Below are 20,519 nucleotides of genomic sequence, written 5' to 3' on the forward strand. Positions count from 1 at the left end.
TTAGTGCAGACCCCACAGGGTACGGGCTCAGTCCCACAAGACTGCCCCCACTCCATGTGCCCAGGCTACCCAACTTCAGCTGACTACAAATTTGAGGGTTCCCATGACCGCCTTGGTTTTGATAATTCACAAGAATGACTCAGATGTCAGCAATGGGCTCTACTTACTATCACAGTTTATTATAAAGGGTACCTAGGAACAACCAGACACCAAGGGCAGGGAGGTCCTGAGCACAGGATCCTTCACCTTGTGGAGCCGGGTGGACACCAATGGGAAGCCTCACCAGCCTCCTCACCCAGAAGTTCTCATCAAAGCTTCATGATTGATTACAGTATTGGCCCACTGGCCATGGGGACTGAACTAAATCTCCAAACCCTCTCCCCTCCCTGGAAGGGGCAGGAAGTTCCCACCCTCTAATCACAGCATGGCCAGCACCTCAATCTATCTAAGGGCCTCCCTGGAGTCACCGCATCAGCATAAACTCCGGTGCAGTGATAATGAATGACAGAAGACACTCCCAAACTCACGCCTGTAACCCTAGCACTTTGGGAGGCCACGGCGGGTGGATCGCTGTTGAGCTCAGGAGTTAAGCCTGGGCAACAGAGACCCTGTCTACAAAAAATTTAAAAAATCAGCTGGCAAGAGGATCGCTTAGAGGCTGCAGTGAGCCATGATCAAGCTACTGCACTCCAGCCTGGGTGACAGAGCAAGACCCTGTCTCAAAATACAAACAAACGAAAAAAGACACTCCCATCATTCAGGAAACTTCCAGGGTTTTCAGCCCTCAGTGCTGGTGCCAGGATCAGGTCAAAGAACAAACACACCTTTCTTCACCGGGCTTCACCCTTGCCACTCCTGGGAGATCCTGCCTACCTGACCTCCACCTCCTCCCCCGGCAATCTCTTCCCTGACTTGAATACACACGCCCCACAGGTCTGACGGGCGCGGCACAGTCCACACCTCCAAGAACTCTCAACTCGCCCCCTACCCCATTCTGCTCCTCCTCAGTTTCAACAAATGGCATTGTTGTCCCCAGGCGGCTCAGGCCAGAGGTCACCTCTCCCACACAGCCCTTAGAGTCAACCCTGCTTCTACTCATAAAGCGACTTCCTCCCAAAGAGGACAATATGGAGAGGTGGGAGAAGAGTCACTGGACAGTGAAAAACCTGACAAACACCACTTCAGCCTACTAATCAAGGTCAACATCAACAGTGACAAATCATTCGGACAGCATGGAGCCTTGACGTGATGTGATGAGGATGCTTCACCTCTGTGGTCTTCCTCCCGAAAAACCATCTTTCCCAGCTTAATTATGAGGAAACATCAAGAAATACCAGTAGAGCAGCACCCTACACTCCACCTGGGCAGTACTCCTCAAAGCTGTCAAGGTCACTGCAGGCAAGGAAAGCCTGAGAGGCAATCAAGAAGGGTGGTGCAGATGGGTCCTGGGACAGAAAAAGGACCTCAGAATGAAGAATGGGAGAGTAAAGAAAATCTGAATATGTTATGGACTTTAGTGAACAGTAACAGATCAATGTCAGTTCATTAACTGTGACAATGAACCCTACTCATCTAAGATGTTAATAGCAGGGGCCTGCAGCACTCCACTTGGTGTATCACTCGTAAGTTCAGGGACCTCCTCCACAGTCCAGCCCTGGGTCTCGCTGGCTTTGAAATCCCTACTGTTCCTACAGCAGACCTGCCAGTGTCCCTGTCACAAAGCGCAGTAGTAACTACAGAAGACATTTGTGTTCCTGAAATGACAGAATCACACATGAAAAGCTAATTATTATTATTAATCAAAAATATACTACATAAGCACGAAGTGGCAAAAGTACTTTTATCACCATCAAGAGGTCCAGAGAGAGCTCTAACATCTAACACAGCAACTGGAAAGACCAAATGCTGAGCTCCACCTTCAGACTGTGCAGCTGCACCATTCAACATCCTCTTACCACTCCAAAAGTTTCAGTGGCTAACCAGCCATTATTGTCAAAAATTACAAGAATTGGCCAGGCGCGGTGGCTCAGGCCTGTAATCCCAGCACTTTGGGAGGCTGAGGTGGGTGGATCACGAGGTCAGCAGTTCAAGACCGGCCTGACCAACATGGTAAAACCCCATCTCTACTAAAAATACAAAAATTAGCCAGGCATGAGGGTGTGCGCCTGTAATCCCAGCTACTCAGGAGGCTGAGGCAGGAGAATCACTTGAACCTGGAAGGCAGAGGTTGCAGTGAGCCGAGATCATGCCACTGCACTCCAGCCTGGGTGACAGAGCAAGACTCCATTTCAAAAAAAAAAAAAAAAAAAATTACAAGAATTGGGGGCCAGGCGCGGTGGCTCACGCCTGTAATCCCAGCACTTTGGGAGGCCGAGGTGGGTGGATCACCTGAGGTCAGGAGTTCGAGACCCGCCTGGCCAAGATGGAGAAAACAGTCTCTAGTAAAAATACAAAAATTAGCCAGTCGTGGTGGCGGGTGCCTATAATTCCAGCAACTCGGCAGGCTGAGGTAAGAGAATCACTTGAACCCAGGAGGTGGAGGTTGCAGTTAGCCAAGATCACACCACTGCACTCTAGCCTGAGCAACAGATTGAGACTCTGTCTCTAAAAAAAAAAAAAAAAAAAAAAAAAAAAATACAAGAATTGGGAGGATACATTCAGGGCAACTTCAATCTATCTCTCTGGGGGTGGGGAACAGAGACAAGAATTGAAGCTGGGTGCCTGGGCATGGTGGCTCCTGTAATCCCAGCACTTTGAGAGGCCAAAGCAGGAGGATCAGTTGAGCCTTGGAGTTCAAGACCAGGCTGGACAACATATCAAGACCCTGTCTCTACAAAAAAATTACAAAAAAAAAAAAATTAGCTGGGTGTTGTGTGGCACAACTAACAACTTGGGAGGCTGAGGCAGAAGGATAGCTTGAGCCCAGGAGTTTGAGGCGCAGTGAGTATGATCGCACCACTGCAGTAATTATTTTACTTGAGTCCCTCTTAGCGTTTTGCTTATTCCAATTTTACAAATAAGGACATAAACTCAGATAAGTTGGTTAATCAGAGAGAGAGAGGAGGTGGGCACACCCTGGGACAGCATTCACTCCAGACAGCACCTTAGGCTAGGGGGGCTAAGGCCACGCACCCTGAGGACCCTCAGCGGCTCCGGAGTCCCCGTGTTCCCTGGGTGCAGGTCTCGGCCTAATCACACCACAGGGGTTTCTAGGTGCTGGCATCACCTTATCAGTGACGGACCAGGAAGGCTCCTGCAGCCCAGCAGGTCCTGCTCACCGGTGTCTGCCCTGCCCACCCAGTCTCGTCTCCGGGACCCCAAACGTGACCAAAGGGCACGGCCGTCCTCATGCGTGGACGACACGTTCCACCAAGCTTACTCGCGCAGGGCGCGCCGGGGCTTCCCAGCCCTTCAGAATTTTCCCAAGCCTGTCTCGGAGGCAGTGACCCGCGGGGACCCGGCCGCCTAAGGTCACAACACGAGGCAGAGGCCCAGCGGCTCCGCCCGGCGCTGGCGGCCCAGCCCGCGACGAGACCCGGGGCCCCATGGGCCCGTCCGGAGGCCGGGACCACCGGGCCCCCCGCATCGCCGTGACAACCAGCCCGAACCCGCGGGTAGTCCGCGCTCCCGACCCACCAGCCGGGAGCCGGCCCCGCCCTGGGGCGCCCACCGCTTACCCCGCGGGACGGTGACCCGAGGCGGCGGCGGGAGACGGGCCGGCGCCCGGCCGCGGCAGCTCCTCAGTAAGATGGACGCCATGTGCTCGGGCGCGGCGGCCGCTCCGGCCTCCTGCGCTGCCTCCTTCTCCTCCGCGGCGGCCGCGGCTCTTCGCCGTCCCGGCGGCGCCTCAGATCCGGCCCGCGCGGACTGCTGACAGCGGCGGCTGGCCTCGGGCGGGAGGCGCTCTGCTCAAGGACCCGGCACCAGCGGCGGCCTGGTCCCGGCACAGACGTCCGGAGGCGCGGGGCGGGGCGGCCAGGCCGCGGCTCCCATTGGGCCCTTCAGCGCCCGCCGCTGGCCAGGTGAGGGGCGGACCGCGCCACCGCGGACTACCGGTTCCGGCGTGCACCGGGAAGGCCTGCACTCTGGGGCGCGGACTACCGATCCCGGCGTGCACCGGAGCGGCGGACTACCCTGAGGCGCGGACTACCGGTCCCGGCGTGCACCGGGGCGGCTGTTTCCCGGGGCTCTCCGCATCCTGGTTCCCGTCGCACAGTGGACGCCGGGGCTCGCAGCGTGGCGGCCGCAGGAGCTGAGGGAGTCGGCCGCGCTTGCGCGGGGATTGTCTTTTCGTCTCCGGGCGGCGGCAGCAGCGGGTGTGTCCGGAACTTTTCTGGGACTAAGTCCTGCTCCCACGAGTAGAAAACGGCTCCTGGGAGCTTGGGGCTCCAAGGGCAAGTCAGGGGACGCTGGGGATGGAGGGGCGCCCTCGTCGCCCTCGGCCGCGGTCCCTCGCCGGCCTCCCCTGCTCTGTGGCTCTGCCCTCGGCGGTCTGCACTCTGGCGCCCGCAGCCCTGAGTGCCTCTTCCCTGCGTACCGGGCGGCGCTCCCCAGATACGGCGCTGCTCGGCGTCGGGGGTCCCGGTCACCACTGGGGGGGACAGGAGCGCAGGGTCCCGCCCTGAAGGACAGGGCCATGCCAGCCCCTGGAGGCGAGGGCACTAGGCTGGGTGGCGGCGCAGCCAGCATAGCACCCTCCATCCCGGCACACCGCGTCCTCCCGTCTGAGCGGGAGGGGTGGATATGGGTCCTGCGTGGGCGCGGGGGGACCCCTCGTTTCGCTCTGGCCTAAGCAGCCCCTGGGGTCCCGCGCGCCGCAAGAGCGCCAGGTTTCCTAACCTGGGCCATACCCTGTCCGCTCCACTTCCCAGTCCGAGAAGGAACAGCCAAAGCCCAGGACGCCAAGCACCTGGCTCGGAGTCTCCAGAATTCCCGCCAGAGCTGGGCTGGGCTCGCGGACCGCTCATGCGCCGTCTCCCAGGAGCCTCCCCCGAGCCCAGTTTAACAGCCAGCCCTGACCAGTCCAGGGGAGAGAGACCGTGCAGCCTCCTAGCAGACCGTGACCTCTGAGCTCCACCATCCCCTTCCTTCCCTAAGATGAGGATCCCTGAGTTGGGGCAGAGAAAGCAGGCAGGGAGAAATATGGGGACCTGCGGCACTGGGGGCCCAGCTGGTGGAGATCTCCAGCTAGGAGATCCCCAGCACAGCACTTGCCCTGCCCTCTGTCTTCAGGGATGTAACCTGCCTCCTTCTGCTTCTCCGCGGCACCACAGGGCACCGCCTGGGGAGGGTCTTGTAGTGCACACTCAGCATCTCTGTTCCCTGGAGCGCATGGGGTGTGAAACATCTGATGCCATCCAGCTCCCCAGTCTTGAGAGGCTGGTTGAATGGCACATCTCCCTAGGAGGCTCCCTCCCCAGGGTCCCCTCTGCCCCTGCTGTCCATGCAGTCGGTCCTCACCCATCAGGACCTGGGTGGGTAGCCTGCTTGCCTGGGTGGTTTTCCCCAGCAGGAACTGCCAGGTACTGGGACTGGATGGGCTTGGATTCCCCATCTCAGGTGGGAGAGGAGGGCATTGTTTAGTGCAGGGCACTTTGAAGCCGTCTGTAAGTCCCTGTGTCCACACCGGTCAGTGGGCACTGCAGACATCAAATGCAGACTGAGTTTTAGCACAACTAGGCCTGAACCTAGGCCTGTGCTGCCAACAGACATGAAGGGGCCCCTTTTCCACCCATCCCCCAAGAGGCAAGAGGGGGATACAGAAGGATAGTCCTTGTCCCCACCCAGGGTCGGACCTGAGCTGGACAGGACAGTTGGTCAGAGTCAGAAAGAACTGGACTTTTTATGGCCCAGCTGTAGGACACTGTCCTAGTCCTGGTCTGGACATTGGTTCTGAGCACCAGATGATCCTGCCCGATGCTGGCTGGGGAGGGTGACCCCGGGGAGGGTGCAAGAAACAGTGCTCCTCCCGTTAATGCTGTGGGATCCCAGGTGTCCCGGCAAGGCCAGGTAGGAGGTGGTGACTGCCCCATCTGTGCTAGTGCCTGTTTACAGGACTTTGAATGACACTGGAAGAGGGGGGAAGCCCTCCCCGCAGCCTCCAACCTGCCCAAAGTGCTGGGTGTGAGGAAATGTGGAACACTCCCTCGCCTGCAGTTGGGATGACCTACCATCTCTGGACCAGGACAAGGAAAGCCTGGCAGCGGAGAGCCAACAGCAGGACTGACACAGGCAGGTGCTGTCTGCGATGCTCGTGCAGCCCAGGCAGGGTGGGATCTTAGATAAATTTTCAACAATTAAAATAGCTGTGGTCAGGCGCAGTGACTCACACCTGTAATCCCAGCACTTTGGGAGGCTGAGGCGGGCTGATCACATGGTTAGGAGATCGAGACCAGCCTGGCCAACATGGTGAAACCCTGTCTACTAAAAATACAAAAATTAGCTGGGCATTATGGTGCATGCCCGTAATCCCAGCTACCCGGGAGGCTGAGGGAGGAGAATTGCTTGAACCAGGGAGTCAGAGGTTACAGTGAGCCAAGATTGTGCCACTGTACTTCAGCCTGGTGACAGAGCAAGACTGTCTCAAAAAAAAAATAGGTCAAAAGAAATAAGTAGAAATCTGGCATCCAGCCAGCTGACTGTGTAACCTTAAGGCTGGAATGAGGCCTTCCAGTCCCGCATCTCCATATGCAGCAGAACAAGGACACAGAACCATGGCGCAGTGGTTTAATAGCAAGCACTGTTTTTAGCCTTTTTCTCTTCTCCTTTTTTTTTTTTTTTTTTTTTGGTTGGGGAAACCTCCTTTTCCTTCTCCCTATGTTCCTCACAAATCACACATAACCTTCCATAGTCACTCGGTGTGTATACAAGTGACAGTAGAGAAACAGGGCAGGAAGCCCAGGCAGCACACGGGCTCCAGTTAGGGAGGTTAGGGACCCAGTTAGGGAGGGTGGTTAGGGATCCAGTTAGGGAGGGTGGTTAGGGATCTAGTTAGGGAGGGGGGTTAGGGATCTAGTTATGGAGGTTAGGGAACCAGTTAGCGAAGTAGAGGAAGACTTAGAAGGGTTGTGTGCTGCACTTGACCCATGCCCTGGTGCAAAGCAGCCAGAGTTGCATTTGCTCAGATTGGGGGTTTGCTGGGAAGTATGATGAAGGAAGAGAGACAAGGATGTTTGCAAGAGACTATGAGGCTTGTCCCGGGAATTTAAACTGGGGAGAAGGAAAGGGAAGAACAGGAGGGGGCAGCGGGAGACAGCAGAAGATAGCAGGATCACTGGCCTGTGGGCTGAGAGGGGTTTGGAGCCAGGTACCAGAGCAAGTAAGCTGACAAAAGTGGGATGCTCCACACAGGGTGCTTGCACTTACTGGTGATGGCAGGGGCTAGAGTGACAGCCCAGGAGAAAAACCTTGGATACCAGGTCACCTTCCTGCAGCTGGGAGAAGCTTTAGCCAGGTACATGCAGCAGGAGAAGTGGAGGTCAGCCTCCAGCCTCCTCTCACCCCACTGAGGAACCACCTGCACATAAAAGTGGTGGTTTTGGGCCAAGCACAGAGGCTCGCACCTGTAATCCCAGCACTTTGGGAGGCTGAGGTGGGCAGATCACGAGGTCAGGAGATCGAGACCATCCCAGCCAACATGGTGAAACCCCATCTCTACTAAAAATACAAAAATTAGCTGGGCGTGGTGGCACATGCCGGTAATCCCAGCTGCTTGAGAGGCTGAGGCAGGAGAATCGCTTGAACCCGGGAGATGGAAGCCGCAGTGAGCCGAGATCGCGCCACTACACTCCAGTGTACACTACACTACGTTGCACTTTTTGAGACATAGCTAGACTCCGTCTCAAAAAAAAAAAAAAAAGTGGTGGCTTTGGGCTGGGACATGGGAGGGCTGTGCATTTGGATTTTTTTTTTTTATTGAAATAGGGCCTCACTCTGTTGCCTAGTCTGGGGTGCAGTGGTATGATCACGGCTCACTACAGCCTTGACCTCTGGGCTCAAGCAATCTTCCTGCCTCAGCCTCCTTGAGTAGCTGGGACCACAAGCATGTGCCACCATGCCTGGCTAATGATTTAATTTTTTGTAGAGCAGGGTCTCACTATGTTGCCCAGGGTGTTCTTGGATTCCTGGCCTCAAGTGAGCCTCCTTGCCTCAGCTTCCCAAAGTGCTGGGATTATAGGCAAGAACCACCATGCTTGAACTAAATTTGTTGTTGTTATTTATTTTTTTAAAATTTCTTTATTTGAATCAATGGAACCCACTCTATATATATACATGTGTATATATATATATATGTATATATACATGTGTATATATATATATATATGTATATATACATGTGTATATATATATATATGTATATATACATGTGTATATATATATGTATATATACATGTGTATATATATATATGTATATATATGTATATATATGTATATATATGTGTGTATATATATGTGTATATATGTATATATATGTATATATGTATATATATGTGTATATATATATATATATATATATTTTTTTTTTTTTTTTTTTTAAGACAAGGTCTCACTCTGTTGCCCAGGCTGAAGTGCAGTGGTACAAAGTCTCAGCTCACTGCAGCCTCCACCTCCGGGGCTCAAGGGCTCCTCCCACTTTAGCCTCTAGAGTACCTAGGACTATATAAGCACACGCCACCATGCCTGGCTAATTTATGTATTTTTTTGTAGAGATGGGGTCTCGCCACATTGTCCAGGCTGGTCTTGAACTCTTGGGCTCAAGCAATCCACCTACCTCGGCCTCCCAAAATGCTGGGATTGCAGGCTCCCTGCTCCCTTTTGCATTTCCACTCTGGGAACAGCCAGCTGCCAGGTCATGAGGACACTCAGATAGCCTGTAGAGACCCACATGGGGAAGAACTGAGGGTACTCCATTATGCAGCAATAGATAACTAAGACAGGATGTGCCTAGAGAATTTGCTCTAGGACACAGTCCCAGTTCCCAGGGCATGGGTCCTGGTGTCTCAGCTGCATACCAAGCCTGTGGGCTGAGAGGGGTTTGGAGCCAGGTACCAAAGCATTCATGAGGGACATTGATGAGGTTAGAATGAGGTCTCTCCATGCAGGCTGGGCCAGAATTCCTATGGCAGTTGCTACCTGTTAAGTCCAGGTGGCCTCATCCTGAGCAGGTGCAGCCCACTCCTCAGCCAAGGACAGTGGGACATCTCAGGCTTCCCTGCAAACACTTTCCTCTCCAGGGCCTTCCCCACAGATTCCAGCTGTGCTACTGCCCCCAGTTCAGTGGGGTGCTGCACACTGGTGCTCTGACTGGGCTCCACCTTCTCTGCACATAGATTTTTTTTTCTTAATTTTATTGTACTTTAAGTTCCAGGATGCATGTGCAGAACGTGCAAGTTTGTTACGCAGGTAAACGTGCGCCACGGTGGTTTGCTGCACCTAGATTTGCTTTTTATTTTTTATTTTTTGAGACAGAGTCTCTGTCACCCAGGCTGGAGTGCAGTGACGTGATCATAGCTCACTGCAGCCTTGAACTCCCAGGCTCAAGCAATCCTCCTGCCTCGGCCTCTGGAGTAGCTAGGACTACAGGCATATGCCACCATGCTCGGCTAATTTTTAAATTTTTGTAGAGATGAGGTCTCCTTATGTTGCCCAGGTTGGTCTCCAACTCGGGTTCAAGCCATCCACCTGCCTGGGCCTCCCAGAGTGCTGGGATTACAGGCGGGAGCTCCTGTGCCCAGCCAGATTTGCTTTTTAGATCCTTCTACATTTGTGGGAAAACTGGTGAACTCTGAATCGACCTTGGTGATCAGTTAATAGTAAGGGACCAGTGTTGGTTTCCACAAAGCTCCCCTGGAAATGTAAGATGTTACCATTAGGGGAATCCAGGTTGGGGGACTCCCTATGATCTTCGCAGCTTTTCAGTAAATCTGAAATTATTGCAGTAAAAAATAGTAAAACATCTGGCTGGCTGGCAGAAGGGGAGGCAGCCTCTGTCCTGCGTGGCTGTCCCAGACTGGCTGGGGTGGCACTCTGGCTGTCCCTGGTCAGTCCCTAACTCAGGCTGCCAAAGACGGTCGCCAGTCTAGGGAAGAAGTGGCCCAACGCGCTCCCCAAAGACGTAGCTGCAGGCACAGGGTTTAGGAAGAACTTTTATTTTCTTCCTTCTTCTGCTGTGGGTTTTAATTTCCTGCCATTTTCATAATTAAAAAAAGAAGTGCTATTTCAGCACGAAACAATGTTTCTTTAGCCAAAGCCGGAGTGAGTGGGCAGCAATGGCTGCGCCCTGCTCTGGGTGGTCCCGACCCCGGGGAAGTCCCTGTGCAGAAGGGGGGCTGCGGGGGCGGCAGGAGAAAGTGGGGGGCGCGGCACCCAGGCCTCGCTGTCTTCCCTCCCAGGGACCTCGCGCTGCAAAATCCGAGGAGCCCGGCTGGGGCGGGGTCGCGGGGGCGCGGGAACCGGGGCCTGGGACGGGGCCGGACCTAGCCGGGGCCTCCACGGAAGCGAGGCCAGGACTGGGGAATGGGGGGTGGGGGGGTCGTGGCTGAGCGGGTGCCGTGAGGGCGGTCAAGGAGCCCGCGGGCCTCTTCTCCTGCCTGGACACTGCGCTTGCCTGGCTATCACCAGTCCCAGCCCTGCCGCCCTGGGGAGAGGGAGAAGGCGTGCAGGTGAGCCCCAGGCCCTGGGGCTGGCTCTGACCTGACACAAGGTCCCAACTGTAGTTGCTAAGTTCCTGCAACTAGTTAGAGAGGTGTTGTAGAGCCAGGTGCTCATGGTTGTAATCCCAGTGCTTTGGGAGGTGGAGGCAGGATGATTGCTAGAGTTAGGAGTTTGAGACCAGTCTAGGCAACATAGCGAGACGCCCAACCCCCCGACAAAAAAACAAAAACAAAAACAAAAACGAAATCGGTCGTGGTCTTATGGGCCTGTAGTCCCAGGTACTCAGGAAGCAGAGGCCGGAGGATCGCTTGAGCCCAGGAGCTCAAGGCTGCAGTGAGTCGTGATCATGCCATTGCACTCCAGTGTGGGCGACAGAGCTGAGACCTTGTCTCAAAAGAGAGATTTTCAGGCCCTAACCTTGTATCTGTAAGTGCGAGCTCACTTGGAAATAGAGTCTTTGCCGATGTAATCAAGGTAAGATGAGGTTATTAGGAAGGGCCCTACTCCAATAGATCTGCAGTCCTCCTAAGAGAAAACAGACTCAGGTGACATGCAAGGGCAGAGGCCACGTGACCACGGAGCCAGGGATCAGAGGTTGCCACCAAAGGATTGAGGCAAGCACCGGAAGCTGAGGAGATACCAGGGAGGACCCTCCCCAAAGCCTCCCGCCCTGCTGGCACCTTGTTTTCAGGCTCCTAGGCTCCAGAACGATGAGGGTAACTTTCTGGCGTTTTGTGGTCCTAAGAAACTGGTAGGAGGGGGAACCTGGCCTGGGAGCCCCCTAGTCCAGTCCAGAGGTAGTGTTCATGGGGCTATGGGGGATGAAGGAGGGCTCTGGAGGAAGTTGTCTCTCAGCTGAGAGCTGGCACAGCGAGAGGGGTAAAGTTCAGATTGGTGCTTGCCACAGGTGGATGTCTGTGACTGTCCAAGGAGTGACACCAGTGCGGGTCACCTCTGAGGCCTGGGGCTCTTCTTGCTTGGGTGGCCTCTCCAGGAGCATCTTTGTGGGGAGATGGATTTCCAGTTGCCCCCACGACTGAAGCCTGGTCCTGATATGTGGTTTATTCCTGGAGGTGACCACTGGGACTCATCCAGGACATGGTGAGGGAAGTGGGGCTCCTCAGCTGGATTTCAGCCCCCATGTCCATCACCCCTATCCGATGGGGACCCCAACTCAGTGGAAGCTCTGCTCACATAGCCCCCAGAGGCCTTGTAGTGCTGCCCGTGGGCTTCCAGTGGCTGCAGCTGTCACTCCCGTGGGCCATCCCAGGGGACCGATGTGGCCTTTGGGCTGAGTGGGAGCTGGGACAGAGCCAGAATTTGGGAAAGGTGAGGTTCCAACCCGGAGACCAGAGGGGTTAGGCTGGGAAAGGGTTGTTGGGAGGGCCTCAGGGGAGGCCCTTCTGGTCCTAGCTGCGGCTCTGCTTCAGCTCTGGACCTGCTGGGCCCTGAGTTCAGGGGATGGGGCCTCCTTCCCTCCCCTCCTTGGAGGCAGGAGCCACCTGGGGCCTGGGAGGCGGGGCAGCTTGAGGCTGCTGGTTTCCACTTGGAAGCCCTCTTTATCTGGCCTGGGACGCAGAAAGGCTGGGGTCAGAGTGCACACATCTCCATGGAAACGGCAATGAGCCTGGCCCCTGGGGGACCCCAGCCCTGGTGGGGGTTGGGGAGGCCAAGCCAGGGCTCAGGGGCTCCTTTGGCAGTAGCCTTTATAGGGAGGTCAGGGCCAGGAGGTGCCAGACATGCAGCCATGAAGAGCCACATGGAGGGGCTCTCCCTAGGGAGAGCTAGGGCTGTAGGCCCCGAGTAGGCAGTGACCATACGGCTGACAGCCAGATATGGAGCTTTTCATTAGAGAAAAGAGGAGAGTCATAAAGAGATTAAAGAGCCAGGCTCCGCCTGGCTGCTACTGTCCCTGACCACCTGCTCAGGGTCACTCTGGTCCCACCCAGGAGGACCCAGGCCCCCCTCCAACGGCCCCTACCAACCTGCCTGAGGCCTGCCCTCCAAGAACAGCTTCTCTCAGCCTTCAGGGATGGGGAAGCAGCCCTGGCTGTCAGAACATCCCAGCAGTCTCTGTGCCCAAAGCATTACCCTGCGGGACTGAAGCATCAACAGCCCACCCTGGAGCCTCTCAGATGAGCCTGGATGAGCTCAGATGAGCCTCTCAGATAAGCACACCTGCAAATGGCAAGCACCTCAGACGAGGGCCTCCTTTCCCCAGGAACCCACCAGAGGTGTCTGGTGCGGACCTCTTCCTTCTTGCTTTTTTTTTTTTTCTTGAGACAGAGTTTCTCACTCTTGTTGCCCAGGCAGGAGTGCAATGGCACAGTCTCAGCTCACTGTACCTCTGCCTCCCAGGTTTAAGCGATTCTCATGCCTCAGCCTCCCAAGTAGCTGGGACTACAGGCATATGCCACCACACCCAGCTAATTTTTGTATTTTTAGTAGAGATGGGGTTTCACTATATCGGCCAGGCTGGTCTCGAACTCCTGACCTCAGATGATCCACCTGCCTCGGCTTCCCAAAGTGCTGGGACTACAGGCATGAGCCACCACCCCTGGCCCCTTCTTGCTCTTGAGAGCAACAACACACATCGCCTTTGGGGAGAGGCCCCTGGTGTGTGTGTGGGAGGACTGGGGTGCAGAGCTGGCCAGACTCAACTGCAAGGGGCTCAGAACCACCCAAGAGAGCTTGTCTGGGCTCAGGGAGGCTTGTGCTGGGCAGGAAAAGACCAGCCAGCCCCAGATAACTTTCTTCCAGGAAATCCAAACAGACACTTGCATGTTTTGAATACATTTACATGTTGATTGTACTATTCAAAATGCAGAGTTTTGGGGAAAAGTAGCCCTAATTGCAAATCTGTAGAATGAAATGAGATGTGGTGGTATTCCTCTTATGCTGCGGGGATTTAAATGGTGTTGGGGAGGCAGGCAGTTTCCAGGCCTGTGCCCTAGAGGGATCCAGGGCCTGGAGAGGCACCTGTCCTCCTCCTCACAGCCAGAGGGTTTTGGCCACTGCCCAGATAAGACACCTTCTAGGGGCTTCTGGTGGCCTTAGGTGAGTTCTGGCAGTGACTGCTGTGGGGCATCTCCTGGCCGCTGCCCAAGCCTACACTATGCGCAGGACCCAGCAGGGCCTCACCACGTACGGTTTGGAGGAAGAATAAATAATTTGGTAATCTCTTCCAGTGGGGACCCTGGGGAGGGCTTCCTTGGGCCCCAGTGTACTCCGGGCCAGTCCCTTCTCTAGTGGGAAGCAGAGGTAGCCTGTGGCTGATCACTGAGGGGTCTGTTCCAGCAGGCTTTGTTCTGTCCTGCCCTTGAGGCTCTTCCTGGACCTAAAACCTCAGGCTCCCTCCTCTCATCCTGCTTTTAATGGACCCTGCCGGGCCTTAGGGACCTTTTTCTCATCCCTTTAGACCAGGAGGAGTACTGGACTTTGAGCACTCCTGAGTGGCTGGAGAGACCTGGAGGATTTAGGAGTAGGCTGGGCCACGGAGCCTTGGGTCACAGCACCTGGTCTCAACAGCAGGGCACAGCTGGGTGCCTGTTTCTATCTGCAGGTGACCTGGCTGTGAAAGTCTGGACGCTGCACCAGCAGATGTCTTGTTCCACAGCCTGAGGTGTCTTGAGTCCCAGGAACCAGGACTGCGGGTACACAGCCTTGTCCAGAGAGCTCATGTCTCAGCTCCCAGCACCCCTTGTAATACCCACAGCAGCACCTGGAGTTGGGGTCTGGGCAGGAACCCAGTCTACCAGAAAAGAAATGAGCGCAGGCTGAGCGCCATGTGCGAGGCTCCCAGGCTGGCTCCTGCCACGTGCTTCCCATCGTGCAGACAGCCTCCAAGGGGTGGAGGGGCTTGCCTGGCTCCCACAGCTCCAGCGCCAAAGGCTGTGCCTCTGCTGTGGGGACAGTACCCAGGATCCTGGGAAGGAAAAAAGCCACTGCTCACCTCCCTGTGCCCCTCATACCTGTCCCAGCCCTGAGTCTTCGTACATGTCTCTGTCTCCACTGCCTGAGTTCAAGCCTGCTGTCCTTGACACCTCTACCCCTCACCCCCATGTCCCCGACTCTAATCCAGCCCCTTCAGCTGCCATAGGTCAGCTTCTCCAGAAGCCTTATTAGGGACAGTATCAGTCTGCTCGGGTTACTGTAGCAAATACCACAGACTGGGTAGCTTAAACGTTCGGGAGGCCAGATACTTGAGATCAAAGTATTTCCAAAGTTTGTTCCTTCTTAGGTTGCTAGGGAGAATGGGTCCCATCCTCTCACCAGCAGTCATTGGCATTCGGAAGCATTGCCCTGACCTCCGCTTTCTTCTTCACATGGCCTCTCCTTGGTGTGCCTATCTGTCTCCAAATTTTCCCTTTTTATAAGGATACAGTCATATTGGATTAGGGCCCACCCTAATGACCACATTTTAACTTGATTACTTCTGGAAAGACCCTCCTCCCCAAATGAGACCACATTCTGAGGTACTGGGAGTTAAGACTTCAATGTATCTTTTTTATTAACTAATAAAGTTTAATTTTTATATATTTATTTTTTCAGACAGAGTCTCGCTGTGTTGCCCAGGTTGGAGTACAGTGGCATGATCTCGGCTCACTGCAACCACCACCTCCTGGGTTCAAGCAATTCTCCTGCCTCGACCTCCAGAGTAGCTGGGATTACAAGCACGCACCGCTGTGCCCAGCCCAATTTTTGCATTTTTAGTAGAGACTGGGTTTCACCACGTTGGCCAGGCTGGTCTCAAACTCCTGATGTCAGGTGATCCGCCTGCCTTGGTCCCAAAGTGCTGGGATTAACATGGGTGAGCCACTGCGCCCAGCCTAAAGTTTAATTTTTAGAGCAGTTTTAGGTATACAGCAAAATAGAGCAGAAAGTGCACCCAGGTCCCATATAGCCCCTTCTCACCCACACACCCAGCCTCCCCCATCATCAGCATTCCCCACTAGAGTAGTGTATTTCTTGTAATCAATGAACCCACATTGTCACGTCATGATCACTGAAAACCCAGTTTTGGGTTCACTCTTGGTGCTGTACATTCTTGTATCCACTGTTATAGTGTCATACAGAGTATTTTCACTGTCCTAAATATCATCTGTGCTCTGCCTACTCATCCCTCCCTGCCCTAACCCCTGGCTAATCTTTTTATTGTCTCCATAGTTTTGCCTTTTCCAGAATGTCATGGAGTTGGAATCACACAAGTTTGTAGCCCTTTCAGATTGGCTTCTTAGTCAGTTTTCTGTTGCTTATAGCAGACTACCTGAAACTGGGTGATTCATAAAGAAAACGAATTTATTTACTTATTTTTGAGACAGGGTCTCACTCTGTTGCCCAGGCTGGAGTGCAGTGGCAGTGGCACAGTCATGGCTCACTCAGCCTCAACCTCCCGAGCTCAAGTGATCCTCCCACCCAGCCTCCTGAATAGCTGGGACTATAGGCATGTCCCACCACACCCAGTTGATTTTGTAGTTTTTTTTTTTTTATAGAGATGGAGTTTTGTCATGTTGCTCAGGATGGTCTCCAACTCCTGAGCTCAAGGGATCCCCCATCTCAGCTTCCCAAAGTGCTGGGATTACAGGCATGAGTCACTGCGCCTGGCCAGAATTTATTTCTTACAGTTATGGAGGTTGGGAAGTTCAAGGTCCAAGGGGTGTGTCTGATGAGAGCCTTCTTGCTGGTGTGGACTCTGAAGCTTCCCCGGTGTCCCATGACAAGGGGGCTGAGCATAGTAACTGCTAGCCCAGGTCTCTCTTCCTCTTGTATTTTTATTTTGAGAGATGGGGTCTTGCTGTATTCAAACTCCTGGGCTCAAGCAGTCGTCCCACCTCAGCCTGCTGAGTAGTTGAGATTACGCCCTGACAATGAGGATCTTCTTTTCACGTGCATTCTTGCCATCTGGATATCTACTTTGGGGAGGCGTCTGTGGAGGTCTTTTGTCCACTTTACTATAGACAGGGTCACATTCTGTTGCCCAGATTGGAATGCAGTGGTGCAATCACAGCTTGCTGTAGCCTCATGTAACTTGGGCTCAAGAGATCCTTCTGTCTCAGCCTCCTGAGTAGCTGAGACTACAGGCATGCACCACCATGCCCGGCTGTTTTTTTATTTTTTTGTAGAGACAGGATTTCAATGTTGATCAGGCTGGTTTCAAACTCCTAGCCTTAAGGGATCCTCCTGCCTTGGCCTCCCAAAATGCTGGGATTACAAGTGTGAGCCACTGCGTTTTTGTCCACTTTTTAAGACGTCTTGCTATGTTGTCCTGGCTGGAGTGCAGTGGCTATTCACAGGTGCAATCCCACTACTGATCAGCATGGGAGTTTTGACCTGCTCTGTTTCCGACCTGAGCTGGCTCCCCCCTCCTTAGGCAACCTGGTGGTTCCCAGCTCCTGGGAAGTCACCATACTGATGGCAAACTTAGTGCAGACACCTGATTGGCATAACCCAGAACTCCTGGATTCAAATGATCCACCTGCCTCGGATTTCCAAATAACTAGAACTACAGGTGTGAGCCACTGTGCCTGGCTTGTTCACTTTTTGTTATTTTTTATTTTTGAGACAGTCTTGCTCTGTCACCCAGACTAGAGTGCAGTGGCATGATCTCGGCTCACTGCAACCTCCACTTCCCGGGTTCAAGTGATTCTCCTGCCTCAGCCTCTTGAATAGTTGGGATTACAGGTGCCCATCAATATGACTGGCTTTTTGTATTTTTTTTTAGTAGAGACGGGGTTTCACCATGTTGGCCAGGCTGGTCTCGAACTCCTGACCTCAGGCGATCCACCTGTCTCGGCCTCCCAAAGTGCTTGTATTAAAGGTGTGAGCCACCGTGCCTGGCCCTGGCCGTAATTTTAAAAATTCATTTATTTGTTTGGTGATAGAGACAAGGTCTTGCTATGTTGCCCAGTCTGGTCTCCAACTCCTGGGCTCAAGCGATCCTTCCACTTTGGCCTCCCACAGTGCTGGCTCACACTTCTCACAGGTGTGAGCCACTGGCCTTGGCTCCATTTTGAATTAATTTTTGTTAAGGGTGTAAAGTCTGTGTCTAGCCTGATTTTTTTTGCATGTGGACATCCAGTTGTTCCAGCACCATTTGTTGAAAAGACTGTCTTTTCTCCATTCCATTTCCTAGAGTCAAGCTCAGTTGACTCCATTATGTGGTCTCTATCCGGGTTCTCTATTCTGTTCATGGATCTATTTGTGTATTTTTCCACCAGTACCACAATGTCTCAATTACTGTAGCCTTATAGTAAGTCTTGCAGCAACACTTGCTTTTTTTGGGGGGGGGGGGCACAACTCAACCCATACAGGGCCCAGCACCTGTGAAGGGACAGCAGCGGAGGCGGCGCGGGAGAGGAAGAGGAGGTGAACTGGGGCCACTCCTTGGTGGCTGGAGGTGGGTCCGGGGAGGCAGGACCTGGGCTGAGGTGTCGTTCTATAGCCCAGGTAGCAAGACTCTTGAGGGGAACCCGGGTGGCGCACTTTAACAAAGCTCTCCTTGACCAAACTCTCGCCAGGCTCCCCTGGGCCCTCTTCTCAGCGAGGGCTCAAGCTGGGCCTGTAAAGCTCGAGCAGACACTAAGGCTCAAGGCCGAAGGTGTCCCCGGTTTCCTGAACCTGCCTGACAGAAAACCCAAGGCCGCCGGCTCCGGCAGCACCTGGAGGCAGGAGTCGAACTTCCATGGGCGGCGGGCAGCAAATCACACCGGCTTTAACCGCCCGGCCCGCCCGCTTTTTGCAGCGTCTGACTTCCCCGCTCGCCCGTGCCGCTTCCTCCTCCTCCCTGTGCCGCACGCAGTCGCTCGCGCCACCCCGTGAAGCCCGGCTCTACCGCAGCGGCGCTTGGGGCAGTGCCCCTGGACCAGGCGTCCTCCCCTCGCGAGCGGTCCTCCCACAGCCGCGCCCTGCTCCGGGCCGGACCCTCGCCCGGGGGACTCGTTCACGCCCTGCGGCCGTTAGGCGGGAAGAGCACGACGCCCTGCCCTGCCCCGTCGTGGCGTCTGACCCTCACCGCCACGTCTGTTCTGAGGCCCCGGGCCCGCCACAGCGGGGCCTCTGCGGCGGTTTCCCCACCCGTTCCCGCACTGCCGCTCCGCGAGGCGCACGCCGCTAGCAGTCTCCCGCGGGCCCCAGGCCCCGCGCCCCTCTCACGGGACAGGAACCTGGGTACCCGCGCGGGAGGGCCGCGCGCCCAACGCTAGCCTGGGCGGCCGCGCGCCCACGGCTCTGGGGCGCCGGCTCCGGACGGTGATTGGGCGCGGACCGTGACGTCACTGAGCGCGGCGCCCGCAGCCGCCGGGTCTGGGCCGGGTGCGCGCCGCCGAGTAGCGGGAGCAGAGCGCGCGCCCGGCGCTCCTCTGAGGCGGCTCGCGGGGCCCGCGGCCCGGCCCTCCCGGCGTTGCCAGCCCCGCCCGCCCGCGCGGCCCCCACCCGCCGCGTGCCTGCCCGCCCCGCCCGTGCGCGGCCCCGGCGCGGATTTGAAAAGCCCGGTCCGCGGGCCCCGCGAGCGCGGCAGCCAATCAGCGGCGCGCACTTTTCCCGCGGCTTCTGCGAGGCGGCGGCGGCCCCGGCGGCGGCGGCGGCGGCGGGCGGGAGGCGCGGGGGCGGGGTCGGCGCCGCGCGCGAGAGCCTCAGCCTGGCCGCGCTGCGCCCGCCGCCGCCGCCGCCCCCTCCCCGCCTGGGCCCTACCGCCGCACGGCCCCGGCCCCCTCCCAGCCTGCCGCTCCGGAGAGCCGCCCGCCGAGGATGCGACGCACCGCAGGTCACTGGGGCGCCCGCCCAACCGTCGCGGGCGGCCAACTGCCGGGGCTGGGGCCGGGAGGCCGGGCTGTGGGAGGCCTGAGGGGCGGCGGGGAGGACCGCGGAGGCCTGAGGGGGCGGGAGCGCCGGGAGGAGTGGAGGCACTGAGGAGGCCTGAGGGGCCGGCTCAGGGGCTGGGGGACCGGGAGGCCGGGCGGCCTGAGAGGGTCGTGGGGACCGCGAGGACCGCGGAGGCCTGAGGGCCGGCGGGAGGACCGGGCGGACCGCGGAGGCCGGGACGCGTCCGGGCAGGGGAGGGGCGGCGGCCTGCGGGCGGCGGCGGCTAACGGGGCCGGGCGGGCGGGCGCGGCCATGTTGGGCCCGGCCGGGCCCTGCGGCTGCACCTGTGCCCGGCCCGGCCGAGGCGGCCGCCTTTGTTCCCGCGGCGCCGAGCGGGTCGGGCCGGCCTTTGTGCGGCGCCCCCGGTCCGGGGCGGCCGCGGTGGGAGGGGCAGGTTGGGGTCCCGGGGCCGGCGCCGGGGCCAGGGGTCGGGCCGAGGGTCGCTTTTTGTTTGCAGGCGGTGTCCGGCGTTGACACTCGCGGCGCCCGGGCGTTGGTCAGCGCGGACGCTCCCCCGGGAAGCCGGGCCGCGGTCCGGCCCTTGGCAGGTGGAGGCGGGGGTGAGCCGGGTGTGGGTACCCTGCTGGGGGGCTGCGCGCCCTCAGCCTCCGGGCCTCCGCCTGGGATGTTCCCCTCGCCCCAGGATGCAGATTGATAGTCCTTGAAGCCTCAGTGCATGAGATGGGACCTGGCGACTTAATGGATGGTTTTGCTCCATTCACAGGAACCGCGGTTTAAAATCTCGGCGTTTAAAAAATGCTGGTCTTGAGTTTCGGTAGAAATAAAATGGATGAGGGTATTGTATAGGACCCATTGCAGCACGAATCTTTCTGTGCCCACGATTGGCTTTGACATATTCAAGTGGAAACATAGTATCAAAACTGATGAGGTGACGTTAATCATTTTTAGGTAGATAACGTGTATTGTGTGTGTGTGAATAGACTCTGTGAAGACAAGGCTAATTTGATAAAGTTCAGACCTGGCTTAGGAGGAGCTCTTCAGTACTA

At 56.2% G+C, this 20,519-nt stretch overlaps 2 protein-coding genes across 8 annotated transcripts in view; one reads left to right on the forward strand and one right to left on the reverse strand.

Annotated features, from left to right (window-relative positions):
- Window positions 1-4,046, reverse strand: part of LETM1 (leucine zipper and EF-hand containing transmembrane protein 1) — a 40,573-nt gene extending 36,527 nt beyond the window's left edge. For 2 of the 3 annotated variants that reach the window (XM_054485448.2, XM_054485446.2), the window contains exon 1: window positions 3,678-4,046. In XM_054485448.2, coding sequence (XP_054341423.1) covers window positions 3,678-3,759 — 82 coding nt within the window. In that variant the 5' untranslated portion in view covers window positions 3,760-4,046. The remainder of the gene's footprint in view (window positions 1-3,677) is intronic. The other variant, XM_054485449.2, reaches the window with a different exon arrangement.
- Window positions 4,047-4,214: 168 nt separating this feature from the next.
- The window catches only part of NSD2 (nuclear receptor binding SET domain protein 2), a 128,769-nt gene continuing 112,464 nt past the window's right edge, over window positions 4,215-20,519 (forward strand). For 2 of the 5 annotated variants that reach the window (XM_054486551.2, XM_063664410.1), the window contains exon 1: window positions 19,256-19,414. The gene's annotated coding sequence lies outside the window, so the exon portion shown is untranslated. Of the gene's footprint in view, window positions 4,317-19,249; window positions 19,415-20,519 lie in introns of those variants that run through there. The other 3 variants (XM_063664409.1, XM_054486554.2, XM_054486553.2) reach the window with 3 other exon arrangements.

Source organism: Pongo pygmaeus, chromosome 3 (genome assembly GCF_028885625.2).
Source record: "Pongo pygmaeus isolate AG05252 chromosome 3, NHGRI_mPonPyg2-v2.0_pri, whole genome shotgun sequence".
Taxonomy (NCBI): Eukaryota; Metazoa; Chordata; class Mammalia; order Primates; family Hominidae; genus Pongo; species Pongo pygmaeus.